General features: G+C 41.4%; 1 protein-coding gene across 1 annotated transcript in view; it reads right to left on the bottom strand.

Annotated features, from left to right (window-relative positions):
* Positions 1-21310, bottom strand: part of abca2 (ATP-binding cassette, sub-family A (ABC1), member 2) — a 92674-nt gene that overhangs the window by 27348 nt on the left and 44016 nt on the right. The window contains exons 4-17 of the mRNA XM_070833050.1: positions 19756-19919; positions 18895-19016; positions 17397-17510; positions 14856-15032; positions 14013-14234; positions 13002-13378; positions 10248-10407; positions 9427-9555; positions 9073-9240; positions 7252-7348; positions 4892-5065; positions 3255-3357; positions 2863-2977; positions 1123-1313 (exon numbers count right to left, since the gene is read on the bottom strand). Of these exons, the coding sequence (XP_070689151.1) occupies positions 1123-1313; positions 2863-2977; positions 3255-3357; positions 4892-5065; positions 7252-7348; positions 9073-9240; positions 9427-9555; positions 10248-10407; positions 13002-13378; positions 14013-14234; positions 14856-15032; positions 17397-17510; positions 18895-19016; positions 19756-19919 (2313 nt within the window). The remainder of the gene's footprint in view (positions 1-1122; positions 1314-2862; positions 2978-3254; positions 3358-4891; positions 5066-7251; positions 7349-9072; positions 9241-9426; positions 9556-10247; positions 10408-13001; positions 13379-14012; positions 14235-14855; positions 15033-17396; positions 17511-18894; positions 19017-19755; positions 19920-21310) is intronic.

Here is a 21310-nt window from a genome sequence, read left to right as displayed (position 1 = left end):
AGGTGCTTCTTTATTACTTAGTAGTTTAATGAAATCACATATGTTCTAGGAACCAGATTAATGATTCCTATACACAACCAAAACAAAAATTAAAGATTACTGAATGCAAAGGCAGAATGAATTGTGTGTGTCATTCTTTTTTTTTTTTTAACTGTATTTTAACCTAGACATATTTGACTTATCACTTTTTTTTCTAATTCAGAGAGCAATATCTATAAATATAGATCGTTTTGCTTTCAAAATAAGACATAGTGGGTATACATTAAATGAAAATGCATTCAATTCTAAAAAAAAAACATTTATGCACACAGATTTTTATTAAACCAAAACATCAGCAATATTGTTTTTTAGTTTAACAAGAGTCACATCCTGTAAGTCCACATCGGGGTCATAATTAGACACTACTACTTTATCACACTAGAAAGTCATAATATATGATAATAAATAACTTTTTCTCATTGTTTCATGCATTTTGTAATTGGTGATTTTGAAGCAATGCTTTTCTATCCAGATATTTTTCCAAACACATCTATTAGACCGGTTAAATTGGTTGAAATATCTCATTTAAAAAGCTGCTGGGTTTCTCTCCCTGATCACGTGGAGTCAGATCACGCCTGGTTCTATCTGTGCTGTTGTCCCCACAGAGACATTTCAGCCACGCTTTTTTAAGTCGTTCATGCCACGTGTGTCTGATGGAACAGATATGCTTCTACTTTAATCAACACAGCTGTCCACATAGTCTGCATAATGGCTCGCATTTAAGCTTGTTTGTAAGCTTGTGAGTGCATTTCCCTCACTACATCAGCAGCGTGGTGGGCCCTGAGTGCTGCCAAAACGCAGGTGACCTACACTGAATATTGTGCCTAAAGATATCCTGTGCAGACCGACACTGCTGCTGCTCTGCTTACGTGCTGTATAGACACTGCACAAGTCTGTCCGTACATACAACAGGTCACTTCCTCTTATCTTAACGATACTGGTGGAGCAACATGCTGTTCCTAAGGCCACTACGCTTCCACTACAAACGTGTGAAGGGACTTTACATATACTGAGCTGCAGAAGCTGACACATTGTGAGAAGTGAGGGATTCGTGGCTACTGTAGTGGAACTTTGAGATCTCACCAGAACATGATGGTGGCCACAGCGTAGATGGTGAGGAAGAGCCAGATGATGAAGGGGTCGCTGTGGAGCAGCACCCGGCCATACTTCAAGATAGCCGTCAGAGCTGTGACGGAGATAGACAGCTGAACGAAGCCGGTGATGAACCAAGCCACCCAGTGGACAGCGTTGTTCAGACCCATCATCTTCATCACCTGAGGAAGAAGCCCGATAGCGGCATGTCAGAATGTGTAAGTACTTTGTCCTCCACCCTGTTTAAAAGTGCTCCACTGTACGCTGGTTCGTTTGGTCACTCTGTGGTGGGAATGACTTTGTTCCTCTTCAGTGTTATTTTATATAAGACTAAAATAATGTGACTTAAAGGGGCGCTCCACAGATTTAGTATTGCACTTACATAACGTTGGCTATGTAATTCAGTAAACCCAGTGTAATATGTTTACCTAGTTACTCTTATTATTCTCATTATTGTTATTATACCTGTGTCACTCTCATTATCTGATCCACAGAGGACAGGCTCCCCCTCCCCTGAAGGTTCTGGGGGTGGTCTTAGGTTATTAGGTCTTGATATCTCTTCTGCTTTCCACTTGTCTATTTCACTGTCTAAGTCAGGTTTTGCTGTATCACATTCCACCCATGAAAACACTCAAGTAAACTCTGTGGATACTGTGAAACATTAACAGAAGCTCTGCGTTTTAAATCATAAAGGACACACTGTACAGATATATTCACCGAAAAAATATGTTTTTTTTTTAATTTACACTTCAAATATCTGACAAGCGCTGTTGCTGCTGACAGATTTAAGATGAGACATGTTTAAGTCTAGAATATCAAAGCAGGAAGGACATTCACTTAACAGCCTTAACAGCAGGTGGCATGAGAGCTCTGTCACTAGCTGTGACTGAGGTGTTTGAGCTAAAAGACAAGAGGAGGTGCAGAAATTGTCTCTCTATGAGCATGGACATGTTAAAAGAAGAGAGTGCAGACAAGAGGTAAAGGTAAAAGAGACAAACAGAGTCGTGTTCAATAGTTGCTGGGTTTTGAAAGATGCATTTTGATGGATAATATATGGTATTGTGATATTAGATATTGCACATCTGACTACTTTCATGCCAATTGTTTTTCAGTCTTTTTAGTGAATAAAATAATTCAGTGATTTTTCAAGACTTTCTCTCTTAACAGGGGCTGTGCCACCACTGGAATATTATTCCAAGTAGGAAGAAATACTGAATCTCTGAGCAATACTAATCATAATCTTAATTCAGATCATACATATTGTACGCTATTATTACTGCTGCTGCTACTATAGAGTTGGTGTTTTTCTATATTTGTCTTTTTGTCAAACAAACTACTTGATACGACCAAAACCAGCAACGTGTTAGTCCATCTCCAGATATTTTCTGACCCCGCTAACCAGTCTGTGGCTCTTCAGTTCCAGGACTGTTAGTTGGTTCTTACAGAAGATTCACAACAATAAAGTTTAATTTTTAAAGTAAATTCCTCAGGAAATGTCAGTAAATTCCTTAAAAACCTGGTCACTGTCATTTTTTATCAAAAGTTACTCAAACAGGAGGAAATAGTGCATTTGTATGTTGGGGGCTATTTAGAGCTGCAGATTAATCCACATTTAGTGTTCATGCAAGTATTTCAGGCAGCAGGACAGTGTATGTGGGATTTAGCCAAAACAAACTACAGTGTGTGTGTGTGTGTGTGTGTGTGTGTGTGTGTTCACGGTAATGAAGGAACCTCTTTAAGCCGGTGCTCCTTCTCAGCCACAATGTGCTGAATCATCATGGCTACTGAGTAAACCCAGGAGATGACCATGCACAGAGGCATCATGTGCTCAATCACAAACAGGAAGCTGAAAAAACCAACACAGAGCATCAGGTAAGACGCGCTGCATTTCAAAGGCAGTGCAACACCTAGAAAATCTATTCATCAAATATGAAGAACACGACTCATGTGAACATTTTGAAATGCAATGTTTCTAATGGCAAGTGAAATATTTTAGGACAAACACATTCTTTTCCATGTGCACATCATATCATCTGCTTACTGATTACTTCTCACTGCCATGCTCGACACTATGACCTGAACAGAACCTCTGGAGACTGAACAAGAGAAAGCCCGTTTCTTACTCATCTCTGGTGTAACACGGGTAGGGGAACATCTGAACGTAGTTACCAGGCTCCACCACATCATGTCCTACAAACGTGTTGATGATGGCTCTCTCTATCATATCTAGAGGAGAGGAGAGAGAGAGAGAGAGAGAGAGAAATACATTCAGAGAAAGTTAGAAGATGTGAACGAGTGATTGTGCGTAACATAAAAGCTGTCGCTGTGTTTCCCTTAGCTCTACAGATCTTTTTTTCTTCAAAGTTAGCGACTAGTTTGTGAACATAGTGGAGCATTTAGCAGCTATAGTTGGTGGAGACCAAACCAGAGCTTTAAGGAAGAGTAAATATTGGATTGGATATTTCATCACGGGGACACGGACACATCTTCCATGAATGATAACGTTCCTCAGTTTGCCAATCAATGTTGATATTGATGTTTGATATTTACAATGTGATAATATGATAGTTGTTGTGTTTATAGTTTCAAACGGAGGTCAAAGGGTACTTGAGCTATTTAGGATTGCATTTCCATTTGGTCAAAGTAAATGCCGCTGTGAATCTTGATTTTTTTTTTTGTTTATCTATGGGTGCGTATGCGTGTGTACGTATCCATGTACTTGTAACTACTAAAATAAATAAATAAATGCCGCTGTGGACGATATATTCTGACATTTAGTCCTCAGTCCCTTGTAAAACTGCTGAACTTCTTTCAATCCCCCAACTCCAGTTTGAAAGTAAAACTAAAAAAATGAAAATACCACAACAGCAAGGGTTATTTTCTAACTTTAGAAATACGCCTTCAGACCCACAGGAGACACTGTACGGCTGTTTTCATTGGCCGAGTGGAACTCTTCCTCCTGGTTGGATGTTATCACATGATGAGGTACTAGAAGTATTTCCCTTCCGATATAAAAAAGCAGATTACACAATAGTACAAGGTATTCCTCAGGTCATTTAAAGGGATATCTCAGTATCAACTGTATTCATAGGAATTACCCTCTCAAAAGAAACTGACTGAGCTTTTTTCACATTCCTGTGTTATGCAAACACATTAATGCAAAATTCTATGTGCATCCATTGTATAGGGGGGAGGCAGAAATCTCAGTATACCAACCAATGAGATCAAAATAATCATTTACAAATACCACGAGGAGTAGGTGAGAAAATGTGGGGTTTTTTTGTAATTTCAGCTGCTTTCAAAGTCACTCATTCTCTCATGGGAGTGATCTCTTTGGCCGTCTCTGGCCCAGCTCCTCAGACCGTGTCCTGTCACTTTGGATGCATCATTATGGATCAACCTACTGTGCCAAGCGAGCAGCTTCCCGGCTCCTGCTTCCTGAATAAAATATGACCTGCAGTGAGAAAGTGCTTCTGCTGCAGCTTGCCTTGGCAACTTCACAGGTGAGCCCATGTCACAATGCACAGCGGTAAGCACTTCACCAGAATAAATCCCTTTCTTAGAAAACAAACTAAACAAAGCATTTGACACCACAGTCTGTCTCCGCTGTCTGGGTCTTGATTTAGAGCACAGGCTCTTAGGATCTGCAAACGGCACTAAAATAATAAGTCCACCCTAAAATCTGTTTCAAACCACGGTAGGAGTGCAAACAACCCAAATATAATCAACACTTAGGAAGCGTTGCATTGCAGTCACTTACCTTGGATCCAAACAAAACCGTAGAGAAAGTAGAATTTTCCCCCCGTGTTGGGCCCAGGGCGCCAATAGGCACGTCTGATTTCATTGGTCTTCTCTGTAAAGCTGGAGTTTTGTCTAATTTTGTAAAGAACATGGGGTGGCAGCGAGCCATCTTTGTTAGTCTGGAAAATCACACCTGAAAAAAAAGAGCATCAGGTCAGAAGTGTCCGGTGGCTCAAGCAGCATCCCATCATCACACTGAAGGATTCTCAACAGTGAACGCTGGAGGCAGTATCAGCCGACGCCAATTACTGGTAACATTTCCCAAATTCCAAATGAACGTCTCCTCTGGCGCCACAGGGGACAAGACCAAGGACCATGTTAAACCAGCATGGCTAAGGCACCCAAAGCCACCACTTATCAAACGCCTGAAACCTTCAGTGGAGAGAGCTTAAGTGAGATCAAATGGGGGTGAATTGTACCACAGCCACCGTGGACACACATGCGGGCACCGACTCTGATGTCTCCTCCATCCTGGACTATGTCAACTCCACTCTCATCTATGTCCCCACCCTCAAACAGATTCTAACATTCCCAAATCAGAAGGTGTGGATGAACAGAGACGTTGGTCTACTGCTGAAGAAATGTAGCAGCTTTCAGATCAGGTGATGCGCAGGCCTCAAGATATTACTGATATGTACAAGCTTAATCTACATCTATCAGCAATTTTCCATTTCTTCAACAGAACAATATTTTATAGCTTTGTTTTTGCTTTTTCAATTTTGACCCCCCCCCCCCCCCCCCCCCATTGGTGTATTCACAAAATGTTCAAACTTTGAAATAGCACAACACAACTAATATGAAACAGCATCTCCAGGAACATTCAGTACCTTTTCTATCTTTTTGTATCCCTTTCCTTGTTTGTACAGGGCAATGATCTCCTCTCTTAACTTTTTGGACAATTCTCTTGACTTACCCATATTTCTAACATGTAACCAAACATCACTGTGAACAAAACCTCACAGCCAGTCCAGGTATCTGATGTGTTCTATCTCAAACACACCTGATGCAACTAATGAGGTTATTTGCATCAGATGTGCTTGAGACAACACCTGATTTGCACTCTATTCACCTGGTTGAATAATTTTGAGACCACAGTACTCATCAAAAGTGGCATATTGTGTTGAATTTGGAGAAACCACCTGTAATATTAGTTGTGTAGAGCTTTTTCCATTACACCTAATTTGCAGTGGGGGTTGAATAATTTTCAGTGCAACTGTATCTTAATCACTGTTGTGTTAAGACTGAATGCAAAATCTGGCTCTACTTGTTACACTTACATTGAATGCATCATATTCTTCTGTCCCCTTTCAAAGTGACAGTTTTACATTCATGAGCTGCTCTTGTAGGATCACCTTCCCAAAAAACATGATCTATTTCCTGAAGGTGCACTGACTAAGGGCACACTCTCTCGGAAAAATCTGGGAGCTGCTCCAAGCGAACAACAACCCACTTGCATTATCCTCCTCAGTGCACGGTCAACTGTTTGAGGGCCCATACACATTCCCCTACACTATACATACATGATATACAACCACACGATACCACTACGCACCATACTCACACACAAGCACACACACACACACACACACATAAAAACTTCAGCACTGATTCACATTTACATGTGCCAGAAGCGATCTGCATGCACTCTGCCTGTCTCTACCTTGGAAACACACACTACACCCAAAACCAGTATACTCCAGCATTAGATCTGTTTTACATTGAGTACAGCATCTTTACTTCCTCCCTTTCAATGAACGTGTTTGTGTATACCATATTTACCGGACTATAGAGCGCATTGGAATATAAGCCACACCCACTAAATTTTAAAAGAAAAAAATATTTTTACATATATTATCCGCACCAGACTATAAGCCGCAGATATATACGTTGTGAAATGAGATAATTACACAGAAAGATTTTGTAAATGTTTATTTACATGCCTTAATTGTTTCCAAACGGTGCCTGTAACACGGCAGTAAAACGGCCGATCGAACAAAACAGAAAAGTCATTAATGTTTTTATTCGTCCTCCTCCTGTGCACTGAAACCGTCACTGAAACGTTAACAAAGAAAAATCTATAGATTAGCCGCAGGGTTCAAAGCGTGGGAAAAAAGTAGCGGCTTATAGTCCGGTAAATACGGTAATTTGTCTGTGCACTGGTAAAGTTTGATTTAAAAAAAAAAAAAGCATTTAAGAAAGTGTGAAATACGCCTGCTTCAGCATTATGCTTCTCATGGTTTGCATTAGAGCATGGAGAGCCAGCTCATTCTACAAGTGTTTGGTACCATGATAACAACCTGACACAGAGTGATGACTCACTGGCAAACACAGACACGTTGTCCTGGTAGGCCTGGTTCAGGGTGTAGTTAACGATGCTATCCTCGTCAGGAAAGCCCTTGAAGACATCCACGCTGACCTGCAAGCACCATGCAAAGACACGAGTAACGTGTCACCGTAGAAAAGGATCCAAGAAAGAAACTACGAGAGCTGAGCACAAAGATTAAACCATCGTATTGGTTTACTGCAGCGTCTGCATGTTGGAACTGGAATCAATAGAACTGTGTTTCTTTGTCTTTTCTTGCTTTTTCCTCTGTCGACTGATATTAATGGGAACGTAATAACCTTGGCAAAATATTTTATGGTCACTTCAGATATAAATATTGATTCTTGATAACTCTGGGACTTTTATTAGAATACAAACATGGACATTCATTCATATTTGTCTGCCATTATTTTGTTGTGTGTTTCACACTTCCATGGTTCATTTTATACTTTCCGTTATGTGCTCATTGTGGTGCATGTCTGTCCAATTTCTTAGGAGTGTTTTGTAATGTTTTGGCACAGTGCTGGGCACAGCCACTTCCTAAAGTCTTGTCTCATTGAGTCCAGCAGAAACTCATCACCAACATGTATGTTTATGTACTGATTAAACCAATGAGACACAACATGTTAACTGGTGAGATGTTGTAAGGTGATTCTATACATGTTTTACAGAACCAGGCTAGCTATTGGTGTTATGCTAAGCTACACTATCCATGTCCTGACACCAGCTCTGTACTTCACCCGCAGCAATGAGAATGATATCCATCTGAACATCTCACTCAGAAAGCAAATGAATAAAGCACTGAAGCTTATATTGGCTGTTTACAAAAAGCTTGAGAGTAGCGGGCTAACCCACAGCACTGTGGCTGGAAAAATCCAGTCCTATTCATGCAGGTGTGCAGCACGGACATTATAGCCTGCCACTTATTGCTGTGGTGATGATCACACTCTTGACTTGATTCAGGAGCAAATAATCACAGCGTATTATGCAGCCTGCCGTCGGCTCTCTGAGAACTCAGAATCCGGAGCAGAAGCTCAGTCTTGCTGCAGGAACTGGACCACTCAGGAAAATATTCACTGGATTTCAGCTTGCTATCAGCTGGTCTAGGCTTAGGACGTGGCATCATTTGTTTTGGCTCCGTGCAGGTTTTGTGTTTGCTTGGCAGTAGCAGTAAGCTAGATGTGGCTGCATTGCTGTTTGTCATATTGTTGTACTGATTTTTTCAGAATTTGGATTTAAATTATTTCCTTTTTATTAAGATTCTATTAATATCTTGATACAAGGGTAATCAAGGTACCATTAATATCTTGGTATTATCGATATTTTCCATATTTTTATCTGAGACTACTAAATATTATTGAGTTTTGCAAGCGCTACCTAGTCCAACCCTCTAAGAGTAGAGCCTTTTCAGCCAAATCTAATTGCATAATCATTTCCTATAAATGGCCAGCTCCTTGTTGGAAGTGTCTCTGACTGAAGAACCTTTCCTGACCTATATTTAAAAAATTGAGACCTATGTTTGAAATTCCCATAGAACAACATTCAGATGAAGTGTGCCATATCAAGGCCGATGTGTAGTTGTACGTAAACTTGACAAGTTACTGTATGTTGCATGCATCATTTTCATCATCAGAAACAACTACATCATGATGATTTGCTCTCATGCTCATGAGGCATGTGCTTCGCAACTGGCCTGCCGTAACTGATAGTTCATTGGTCATTGCGCTGATTAAGTGATGAATATGCCAAAGATCGGCCTCACACCAATCTGTAATCATATTTTTGTTGGGAGCTATAGTTCTACACAACACACTGACCTTAGACATGAAGCGTGTCCATCCGCAGGCAGCGTTGTCAATGGTGTCCAGCTGCTCCAGCAGGGTGGAGGTGTTGGGGAGACTGTAGTTACCTTCCATCAGACCCTGCATCAGGTCACTGTCTGTGCCATTCAACAACTCAGGGTGCTGCTGAAGCTCTGAGGACAGCTGGGAAGAGAGGAGAGGATGAAAAGAGGATGAATGGAGTCTAATGTGTGCACCATCACATGCTGACTGTCTAGTCCAACTAAAGCAAAAAGGCTAACTCAATGGAAAAATATTAAAGCAGAGATGATTTCTGATCCTGACAGTTCCGTATGATTAAAAATGTTTTCAAACTGTATGCGAGTCTACCTGCTGTAACCACACCAGGTGGTTGTGTAGCCGTCCCTCCTCCAGAAAATTCCTGAGCTGGGCGGAGATGTTGAGCCACACCCGAGTGTAGTGTGTCACGTTCCCGATGAATGCAAATGTCTCATTTGCCTAAGTGCAAAACATTAGTTAACAACATTTTACTTTTTCCTTACATTTTGTATTAATTTAGCCATTTGTTCATATGGTTTCCATTCATGTCTTCCTCCACCACCTCCCTCCGTCCCTCACCCTCCCACATTCACAGCTTTCTGTACCATCTTCAACCCATATGTTCAGACAAGACATCTACACAGTTGCTCATCAGTCTGAGCTAACCCATACTTAATCAGTGGACATCTGTGCTAATGTTGAGGCGTAGAGAGGCCAGCTGTGTCACATACTACAGAGCCAGATTAATCAGGTGGCTTCATGTCAACCCAGCAATTTGGACAGTGATTGATGTCTAATGACATAATTAATGTCTTGTGGGTAGAATAATAATGTTTGGTCCTTAGTCCCACATAACTCATGCTGAGAGTCTCTGGTTCTGCATGCATGCAGCATCTGTGAGTGTAAATGAAACTGCTGAAGAAGCATTATCAGGAGTAAACTATTAATATCATGGAATATTAAGAAAACATTAAAGGACAAAGGTGGTGTTATTCTAGATTTTCTAACAAATTGAAACAAAGCTAAACAAATGGCCTGGTGTCACCAAGAGCCACAGTGAGTGACATGTTGCCACCAAGTGGGTAAAGAAAAGCTATTGCTGCTTTAATCATCGTTTGGGAACTCTTCATTACGGAGCACAGTGAACTTGCCTTCTGAATCACTTTATCCACCTGAGAGCCAATGGGGGAGTAGAGGATCTTGGGATTTGTAGTCATCAAGTGAACAAGTAGGCCCAGATTCCTCTGTTCTTTGCTTGTGAATCCCAGAGAACTCATATTCCCCTGTTTTAAAGCTTCCGGCTCAATGATCCTGCAACAAGAGCCACAAGTTAAAGGCCATTAACTTTACTGCCAAATCACAAAACGTGGGAATTTGCTGTTCGTATGCTTTATGTAGTGTGCTCATATCTCATTGCTCTTCATTGCTTTTTACACATAAGCACAGCTAGAATTATTGCATTATCTGACAAGAAATTATTTTCATGAGTTTCTCATCAAATAAGCCATTAGCTTATCCAGGTTAAACATAAAGCCAAAAACACCTTAAATCTCTTGCTTTGCATAGGAAAATTGTGTGCACAACTACAGTATGTACAGTGGGTGAGGGTTGAAGGTCAGTAAACTGTGATGGATATTTACAAAAGAGAAATTCCACATGCTGTCTCTCTCATAAACGTCTGAATAACCTGGGGGCTTGTTTAAAGTTGCATTAATCTTTTTTGGTCACTACAGGGTAGAACTCCAAAACAAGCTAAAAGTGCCTGGATGTAACAAAACCTTTGACAGCTCTATCACAATTAAATTGAAACTTAAATTCCAAAACTCAGTTTCATCGGACCATTACCTAATAATGTTCGATTCCGTATTACTGGACTATGTGCCATTTGACAAAAATTGTCCTCACTAGATGCCTTTCTGATAGTGCTGTTGCCAAATTTAAGGAAAAACTTTCAAAACTTGAAAGGATATGGCGTGCCACCAAATCAGAAGAATCTGGCAAGACAGACAGACATAGAAAACCTATATATCCTCAATGATAGAAGAAAATAAAAAGACCCCTAGATTCTTGTTGAACACGTTAGCCAGGCTGACAAAGAGCTAGAACTCCACTGATCCTTGTATTCCTAACCCTACTTAGAAGTAATGACTTTATGAACTTCTATAATGATAAAATTCTAACTATTAGAGACAAAATTCATCACTTCCTGCCCTCAACAGGCTCTAATTGAACCTCAAACTCAGGAATCATGGAAACAGCTGCTGGGCCTGATGTGCATTTGGACTGTTTTTCTCCAATTGAGCTTCCTGAATTGGCTTCAATGATTTCCTCATCCAACCTGCCAACTTGTCACCTAGACCCGAAGTCCTACTCGTAATTAACACGTCCTTACTGGATATGATCAATCAGTCTTTACTAACAGGCTACGTACCACAGTCCTTTAAAGTAATTATTAAACCTCTTCTGAAAAAAAGTCTGCTCTTGATTCAGTTGTATCAGCCAACTATAGATATCCAACCTTCCCCTTTTCTCCAAGATCCTGGAGAAAGTAGCAGCCAACCAGCTGTGTAATTTTCTAAATTCCAACAGTCTATTAGAGGACTTTCAGTCAGGTTTTAGAGCGAACCATAGCACAGAGACAGCACTGGTGAAGGTTACAAACGACCTCCTTATGGCATCAGACAGAGGACTTCTCTCTATACTGGTCTTGTTAGATCTGAGTGCTGCTTTTGACACCATTGACAATCACATCCTATTACAGAGACTGGAACAGTTCACTGGCATAAATTAAGCTGGTCTAAGTCTTATATCTCAGATCGATTTCAATTTGTTCATGTTAACAATGAGTCCTCCGTCCACACTAAAGTTAGACACGGAGGTCCACAAGGTGCGGTGCTTGGACCAATATAATTTACCTTATATATGCTTCCTCTGGGTAATATTATCAGGAAACACTCCATTAATTTCCACTGTTATGCAGATGATACCCAGTTATACCTATCAATAAAGCCAGATTAATCCAATCAGTTGGCTAAACTTCAAGTTTGCCTCAAGGACATTAAAGTCCTGGATGAGCTGCTAAACTCAGACAAAACTGAAGTTATTGCGCTTGGCCCCAAACACCTTAGAGACACATTTTCTAACAATAAAGCTACTCTGGATGGCATTACTCTGGCCTCCAGCTCCACTGTGAGGAATCTGGGAGTTATCTTTGATCAGGATTTGCCCTTTAACTCCCACATAAAACATATTTCCAGAACTGTCTTTTTCCATCTATGTAATATTGCTAAAATCAGGTCCATCGTGTCTATGAATGATGCAGAAAAACTAGACCATGCATTTTCACTTCCAGGTTGGACTATTGCAACTCCTTATTATCAGTCTGCCCCAATAAGTTTGTAAAGACTCTCCAGCTGGTCCAGAACGCTGCTGCTCGTGTACTGACGAGAACTGGAGATGAGATCAGCTTTTCTCATCTCTCAGGTTCCTGTGGATCCTGGTCATGGTTCTCCTGGCTGTGGTTCTCTGGCTTCATGAATCACTGCTGTGGATCATCTGTCACTGCCACTTTTTAGTCATATTATTATTATTCATATATTAACTATTGTCATGTTATTCACTGTTACCATATTGCTCATGTTCCTACTCAGTAATATAGTTGCTGTTATTATACTATGGTTGTTGTTTGTCTATGGTATTTGATTTAAAAAAAATGTGAAATAGATTTATAGACAAATGCAAAGTGTTTAACTGTCTTATTATCAGCTTGTCAGTCATCTGTAAAGCACTTTAAATTGCACTAACCTGTATGAAAGGTGCTAAATGATTTGATGAAATTTGATTCACACTGACATGGCTATCATCTTCTCATTTTTGGATGTAATCACCTCTTTTGTCTCACCCACCTGTTGTTCCCACACAGAATCGGCTGCAGTCCGGCCCACAGTTGTACAAATGCTGAAAACTGAGAATGAGGGTTCTCTGCTTCCTCCTTCCCTTTCCCTCCTCCTACTCCCCCGCCTCCCCCTGCTCCTTCTTCCCCCTCCTCTACAGGGATGTCGGTTGTGTTGGGGCCCCAGGCAGTGGCGTTAAGGGGCCAAGTCATGTTTGTGGGGGAGGCTGGTGTCCGACCAATACAGGCTCCTTTGGGCAGCAAGCGGGCCAGGCCGGAGAGCAGGTCCACATCCTTGAGAAGCCTCTCTACATCAGCCAGGTCCTTCAATAAGGCCCTGAGGTGGGACTGAGACAGAGGAACCAAAGAGCTGGGCTGCTCCAGGTGAAGCTGGTGGGAGGAGGGTGGAAGGGGATGGAGGGAGAGAGCTAGTGAGCAAATATGTGCTCCAAACTTGCTGTTGTTAGTTAGATGACTAAATGAAATCACGTAACAGACAATAGGCTTTCTTGATAAAAGGACTACACAGATTTAGACCACATCCACCAACAGTTTCAGGTTTGGTTTTTTCGGTTGTTTTTGTGGCTTAATGCCAAGAAAAGAGTCTTAAAAGTGAAAACAATTGGTTACATTAGCTGGATTGGAGCCTGACATGATCTTCTTGAGATCAGCCTTCTCTCCCTCTAAAGCCTCACTCTCCCTCTCCCTCTCAAATTTCACTCATTCTTTTCCCTTGCCTTGGTCTATTAAATTACTATTAAAAATCACTATTAATTGAACTTTATAGATCTTTTCACTTCATCACCCCCTGTGGCACATTTTTTTTTACCTTCCACTAATTTATGAAGCTTTGTGTCTAACTCACATACTGTGCACATAGTGTGCTCAAACATTAATGTAAAAGAACAAAACCTAGTGTGTGGAGAAAAACCTCCAGTAAGACCGTAATTATTTTACAAAATGACAATTATTGTTCTTTGTAGCTGATGACAGCGGTGGATCTATACAAATGTTCCTGCTGTACCTTCTCGGTGACACTTTGTGTGTTGATCTGCTCTCTCAACTCGAGGCTCATCTGCCTGAAGCGCTCCGATCTTTGAACCTCCCCTCCACTGCACACTGCGCTGCGATAGGCCTGCAGCACCTGTTGCTGCCTCTCAGGCACCAACAGGATCTTACTGAGTTCACTGGCCCCACCCTCCCCACAGGTGAGGACCTCTAGCATGGCTCCGGTCAGAAGGACTCCCTGCAGAAGACACTAGTTAACTTGATGTGCTACATGAATACAGATTGATTGATTCATGATGTAATGAAAACATTCTACAGTATATTATAACACATTTCTCGTGTAGATCTAATTCTAGCTAGTTGCACATTTTTCTGTAACATACTGTACATATTTTACTTGACAATTACTAACAACATGAATATCATCAGGGGAAAATTTGCTAAAACTACAAAAATCTGTGATTCTATCAAAAAAATCAAGGCTTGAGTAAAAGACACCCTTTTTAATACTATTCCTCAGTTAGTATCACTTCAGTTAGTGACAGAAATATTCTAGGGGCATGAAAGTGGCAGCACACCAGTGGGACACACAAACAGGTGTTCTTCTGGCCTCTAGACTCTCTTGTTAGTTTCTTAGCACCTATTAGGAGTCGGACTTTGGTGACCTGTTATACTCCCGGAGCCGAGTAGTGTTATAGTGGTAGCTGAAAAAATGTGCAGGGTGTGTGCAGGGCTGTTAAGGTCAAAACACTTGCTCTCTTAGTTCTGCTGCTTGTAAGGTTGCATACTGTAGGTTAAGCTATGAATATTAGAATGCAAATGTGCACCATGGCTCATAGTGGCCTGAATCGGCAGGTACCTCCACCTCCTTCATGCCCTGCTGGTCATTTCTCTGGTTTCGTGTGACTTCACTGAGTCCTAAAGCCTGGGACATCAGTTTCAGCAGAGCCTGCCTATGGGCTGCCTTTGCTGGGTCACGTAAGGCTCTGTGTATCAGACCTCCATCCAGACTGTATACATCTCCCAGCAGCTCTTCCTAAGGGTGGGGATGGGGTCAGGAGAAGCAGGGAAGACATCACTGTTAAGGTAAAAATACGTACTTGTTCACTAAACCATTTACAGCAGGATAGAAACTATAACAGCTGTAATAATAATCAATAGAGGAAGAACAAAGCAATAAAATGCATCCTTCACATTACCAATAATAGTCTGTTAATGTCTGATCATAATCTTTATTATCTGATTTCTAACTGACAAGTATACTCCATCGCATGACTTAAGGCTGCACCTGTACAGAGAACTTTGATAAGGCATCTGCTCGTCACGGTAGTCCACTTTCTAACCAATAACCCAGCTAACAGATGAGGGGTTTTCAAATATTGGATAAGGGCTTACCTTGATTTTTGAATCCACCATATGTGTGTATTTTAAAATACATCAACAAGGTACCCTGTTGCAACTCCTTAAATTATGTAGGCTATAATGTCAAAATTCAAGACAAATATAGGTTGAGCAGTGCCAACTGTTAAACACATGTCGCATGTCACAATTTGTGGCCAGTGGTGGTCATAGAACTACCAAAACAAGCTGACTCAAATTGACTGACAATGGTTAATGGTTTATTAGGTTTCTATACTCAATAGAATATACATTAAAAAACTATATAAAAAAAACTACTTAGACACACAGAGCACACAGAGCAGTCTTTATCTGAATTCCTGTTTCAGGCCACCTGACAAATATTAACTGCTATTCACTCTCCTTTCAGCTCTGGTTTAGTCTCCACCATTTCCTCAAAACAAATATCTGGTTTTTAGCTTGAAGTCTGTTCGTAATTGGATGTTGACTCTATTCTGTATTATTATCAAAAATACACATTAAAGCAAAAACTAAATCACTTTAGGCCTATTTGAACCATTGTTTTCCTGTGGGTGGATCAATGATGGTGATGATGGTGTTATGTAGTCACTTCGATTTTACACCTTACTGCTGCAGTCAAAGCTCAAACTGCCTGGACATCAAGATATTGAATTCTCCTTAATAGCCACAGTCATAACCACAAGCCACAGAAGTTTTTGGATTCTGTTCTGTGGAGCGATGAAACAAAACTGGAACTTTTTGGGTCTATGGATCAGAGGTATGTCAGGAGGAGGAAGAATGAGGCATACGCTGAAAAGAACACCCTGCCTACAGTGAAGCATGGCGGTGACTCGGTGATGCTGTGGCGCTGTGAGGAAGGTGAAGCTTGGACGTCACTGACTGAAAGTCTCGGAAGACACTAGAGTGGCCGTCACAGTCACTTGACTTGAATCCTACAGAAAATCTCTTGAGGGATTTGAAGAAGCCGGTTGCAGCACTCAAACCCAAGAATATTAGAGAGCTGGAGGCTATGGCCCATGAGGACTTTGAGGTATGCTTGGGATCACTGTCTTGTTGGAAGGTCCAATGACGCCCAAGCTTCAGCTTCCTCACAGACAGCTGTTCATTGATCACAGCTGAAAGTTTGTACATTTTGCCAGTACACCTAATTTGCTACGGGGGTTGAATAATTTTGAGTGCAACTGTATGAGCACTGAGCTGGGCTTCCCACAATGACTCTGCACCCAAGCCAGCAGTGAGTGCTGCTCAGACCATTTTACTCGTGGGTGCATTGACATGAATCAGAAGGTTTAAACAGTGTTTTCTTTGTCACGGTGAACTAGTTATTCTTCATCATCTGATACATGTCACGATGCAACCTGGACACCTCGTCAGTGATGGACCTGGCGTCATAGGGTGTTTCGGGTCTTATCATCAGACACCCTCTTCCAGGCGACCCAGCCGGGGGTGATCAGGCCCCGACCTGTGTCCAGGTAGCCTTTTCAGCGGCTTCCAAGATGTTCTTGGTGGCTCGTCGTCTCTGCTGCCCACAGATCCCTAAGAGTCCCAGGGCCCTGCGAAGCCCCTGCAGCCTACTTCGATCGGCTCACAGCGGGCCTTCCACCCCTGCCTTCGGCAGTCTGCTACCAGGGATGCGTATTTGGCTCTCTTCCTTTCTTGCGCCTCTTCTATTCTGTCTTCCCAGGGGACTGTTAACTCCAGCAGCACCACTTGCTTGGTTGCCTTCATCAGGACCATGTCTGGCCTGAGCGTGGTAGATGTAATCTTGTCTGGGAACTTCAGCTGCCTTCCTAGGTCGACCAAGAACTGCCAGTCTCTTGCATTCTAATTTCACTTCACTTCGAATAATAAAACTAAACCCAGACAACTCCCTGACAAATCGTTTGTGATATCACCCTGACTGATGAAGCCCAGCTAATAGCTGCCACCACTCCCATGAACTGGACCTTGTTGTTCTGATAGGTGACTCTGAGTTTGTGCATGTGTGTGTATAAGTGTGAGTCTGGCTGTATGCACCTACCTCCAGATGAAGAACTTTGTTTCCAGGTTTTTGTCTGGTGTCTTTTGCCCCCTGAATCCAACTTTGGGATACTCCTCCATCTCTGAGAGATTTACCAAAGATAAGAATGTATACCTAAAGGCCACACACACACACACACAGAACACAGAACCAAAATATGGGTATGAATATGTCATGTATCAAGAATGCTGGCTAGCTGTGAATGGCAGATACTGCTAAGAATCACTCATTCTATTCATCACAGGCATCAGTGGCATCATCAGAGTAAAGCTGTGGTTTTTCTATCTGGTTCAAGAATGTAGAGTTGAAAGTGAAACACTAGGATAAACTTGAATAAAGCTTTTGTGTGATCTGAAGAGGTTCTCATGTGCGTGCTTTCGCCTGGAGCTGATCAAAAAACCAAGCACGACCATTCTTGGCACCAAGATTCCAGTGTGCCACTGATCAACAGCTTCTCCTTCAACTGCAGTGCAGAGAGTGTCACCAGCTTCCATGTTTGTCTCTTCCTGGTGCAGATGCTGGCAGTAATTATTGTATTTTAATATTTTGTATTGTTGTGATGACCTCTGTATCGCACTCTGGCAAAACAATTTCCTCCGGGATAAATAAAGTCGGTCTTATTCTTATTCTTATAAGACTCCAGGCTGCTAGTACTGCTGGACTGATTGTTTTAAAGATGTGGAGATCGTTGGGGTTGATCTACTAAACCTACTGCAATTACCATCAAAAGGGAAGAAGTCAGTGTTGATGCATGTAATTAAATAACAGTGATGATTTTAACTATCACATCTGTGGTTGCAGCCCCTTCAAACGCTGCATCTGCTGAGATGGACATCAATTCTTTATTGGTTTCAGCCAATGAAAATACAAACTATAAAAATATATATCATTTTAAAATGAAATGCGCGTCTTGCTCTGCCTTCAAATATCACAGCATCTGTGATCCATAAAATCAGCTTAATAATTTATGAAACACTGTAAAGGAGCCAATTGTAAGTTGTTGAGAAGATAAAGGTGCACCTGTGTGGCTTCACTGCGATGAAGGTTTTAGGAACAATGTTGCCAAAGCATCACAAAAATGGAAAAAACTAAACAAAAACAAAATACAATTTGTCCAATAGTTTGGACAGCATACAGTAATATGAACATTATACATATAACATATTGATAATTTATCAATGAATTATATACATAGTGTCTCTCTCTCCGTCTCCCACTCACTGTAGACAGTTATAGAACCAAGTGCAAGTGCATCATCCGTGCAGCCACAAAATCATTTTAGGATTTTGTGGCTGCACAGATTATCCTACAGTAACAAACGCGAAACAAGTAGACAAAATTATGCATCTCGTCAAATATGATGCAAACGGTGCCAATTGGTCGGAAATAACCTGAGTTGAAGTGAAGTCAATTATTGTGAGCAGAACAGACAAAGAAGTGACTTCTGTGTGTGTGTATATGTGTGTGTGTGTGTGTTAGTAAAGTAACAGTGAATGACCTCTCTGAGGCTGACTGGAGTGTTGAGCAGCAGGCTGATTGTGGAGTCGGACAGGGAAAGGTTCTTGAACAGGAACTGCTGGAAAACCGACTGGTTCTTCAACACACTGGCCAGCGTGAAGCCTGCACACACACACACACACACACACACACACACACACACACACACACACACACACACACACACACACACACACACACACACACACACACACACACACACACAACCCAACAAACACACAACAAAAATATACACTATGATGATAAATTAATACACTTAATTTATTTAATTCACCGAAACTGCAGGTATACAAAGATGTTTATGTATCATCATAGAAGAATAATTCCAGCTTGAAATGAACTTCTTCAGCCTCTACATTTTATTTCCTGGGAAACTGTTGCAGACATTTACCAACTCCCACATACCATGCACTGATCAGTCATAATATAACCAGATAAGTCCCAGTATAGATATTATAGGAATATGATAGATGGCTTAAAATGATTAAAGTAAGTGAATTTGTGCTATGCATTGTGTCACTCACATTTCCACAGTGTCAATTATTGTAACTAAAGACTGTATCAAAACTTTGCACACCAGTAGGAGAAAATATGTCATTCAGAAAAAGAAAAAAAAAAAGTGCAAACCCAGGACTGAAAACTCTGCGTTTGGACCAGTGATGTCTGACTATGTACCACAGGAAATTCAAAGATTGTAGGTTTTGTTGCCTGGGCGACAAAAAGATTTCACAGATATGTTCTTGAACACTTGTGCTCATGACTTCATCATTAGGTGACAGACACCTGGAAGAGAGAGTCACGACGCCAAGCGCATTAGTTACAGCAGAGCTATATGTCCGACCTTGACTATTGTTGAAGATGTAGTCCGGTGGTGACGGCGTGGAGCTGAGACTCTCCAGGTGCTGCTGCAGGGTCTCCAGCTCTTGACCCAAACCGGGCCGGTCAGACGTGAAGAGTCGATTCTGTTCGACCACTTCACTGATCCGCTCCAGCAGCTGTGTCACACTAACAGAGGGAGGTTTAGACATTAGACTGCACAGACAAAGAAATGTAGTGTGTAAATCTATCCAGAACAAACCCAAAGGAATCTGCATTCTGGTGCTAATACAAATCTGCTGTCTTCTCCAAATACTGAGGTTGCCATGATGGTGTCAAAAACTGTTTATTTCTGATATATCTGATCTTCTCCATCTCATGATTATTGATAAGATCATCAAGCCACAGTTTAACATTAGGAATGTATTTAACTTTTCACAGCGTCTGCAAACATTTCTTGGCTGACATACGGCAACAGTTGGTAAGTCATCTATGAGCCAACGCAGAGTTGTTTAAAGTCTCTTTAGTATTAAAGAGTTTGCCATCACTTGTTTTCTTTGGAGAGGTGCAACCTATGTACTATTTCAAATTGCATTAGACAGTGCCAGGCATTAATAAGGCATTCATTCATTTGTATAAAGCGATTATTCAATTGTTACTGCATTCTAAATATTTAGATCTTTTTCCTACTTCTGTCCTACATCCACCTTTTCCTCCTGAAAAGCAGCATAAAAGATAAATATCAGACAAGGAGTATACGGTGCATTGTAGATTATTATTGAAGACATTAAAAGTAGGAAGGAACACATGTGGAATTATGTTGTAAACAACCAGAATATATTTTATATTTAAGATTCTTCAAAGTAGTCACCTTTTGTTTTGATGACAGCTTTGCACACTCTTGGCGTTCCCTCAATCAGCTTCGTGAGGTCATCGCATGGAATGGTTTTCAGTTAACACATGTGCCTTGACAAGACTTAATTTGTGAAATTTCTTGCCTTCTTATTGTGCTTGAGACCATCAGTTGTGCGCAGAGGGTTGGATCACCTTTCGTTTTTAGGTGAGTGCGAGGGACTGACAGTAATCCCTGGTCAGAGGACCTCTGGGACCTACTGGTGATGTACACACACACACACAACACACACACACGTGCCTGACCATGCAGGGCTCTATATGTAAAACAACAACCCTTTAATGAACCCTGAAGCCAGTGTAGAGAGAATAGGATGGGTGTGATATGAGTTGATCTGCTGGCCCTGGTTAGCAGCCTTGCAGCAGTGTTGAGGATTGTAGGCAGTCCAGAGACGACTTGCTGAGGCAGGTGAAAAGGGAGTTCCAAGAGTCCAACCGGGACTTTCAATCAGGGCCTTTCAATCAGGATGCTGTGATCTACAGTTTCAAACGCTGCAGTGAGGTCCAGCAGCACCAGAACAGAGCATTCATCCACATCAGATGAAATTATTATATCATTGCAGAGTCTGAGAAGAGCTGTGTCAGTGGAATGCTTCTGACGGAAACCAGATTGAAATTCATCAAAAGTGTTGTTGACTGTTAAAATGGCAGCGAGCTGTTTAGCAACA

The sequence above is a fragment of the Pempheris klunzingeri genome, chromosome 7, assembly GCF_042242105.1.
Source record: "Pempheris klunzingeri isolate RE-2024b chromosome 7, fPemKlu1.hap1, whole genome shotgun sequence".
Lineage (NCBI taxonomy): Eukaryota > Metazoa > Chordata > Actinopteri > Acropomatiformes > Pempheridae > Pempheris > Pempheris klunzingeri.
This window is presented reverse-complemented; position numbering and strand designations above follow the sequence as displayed.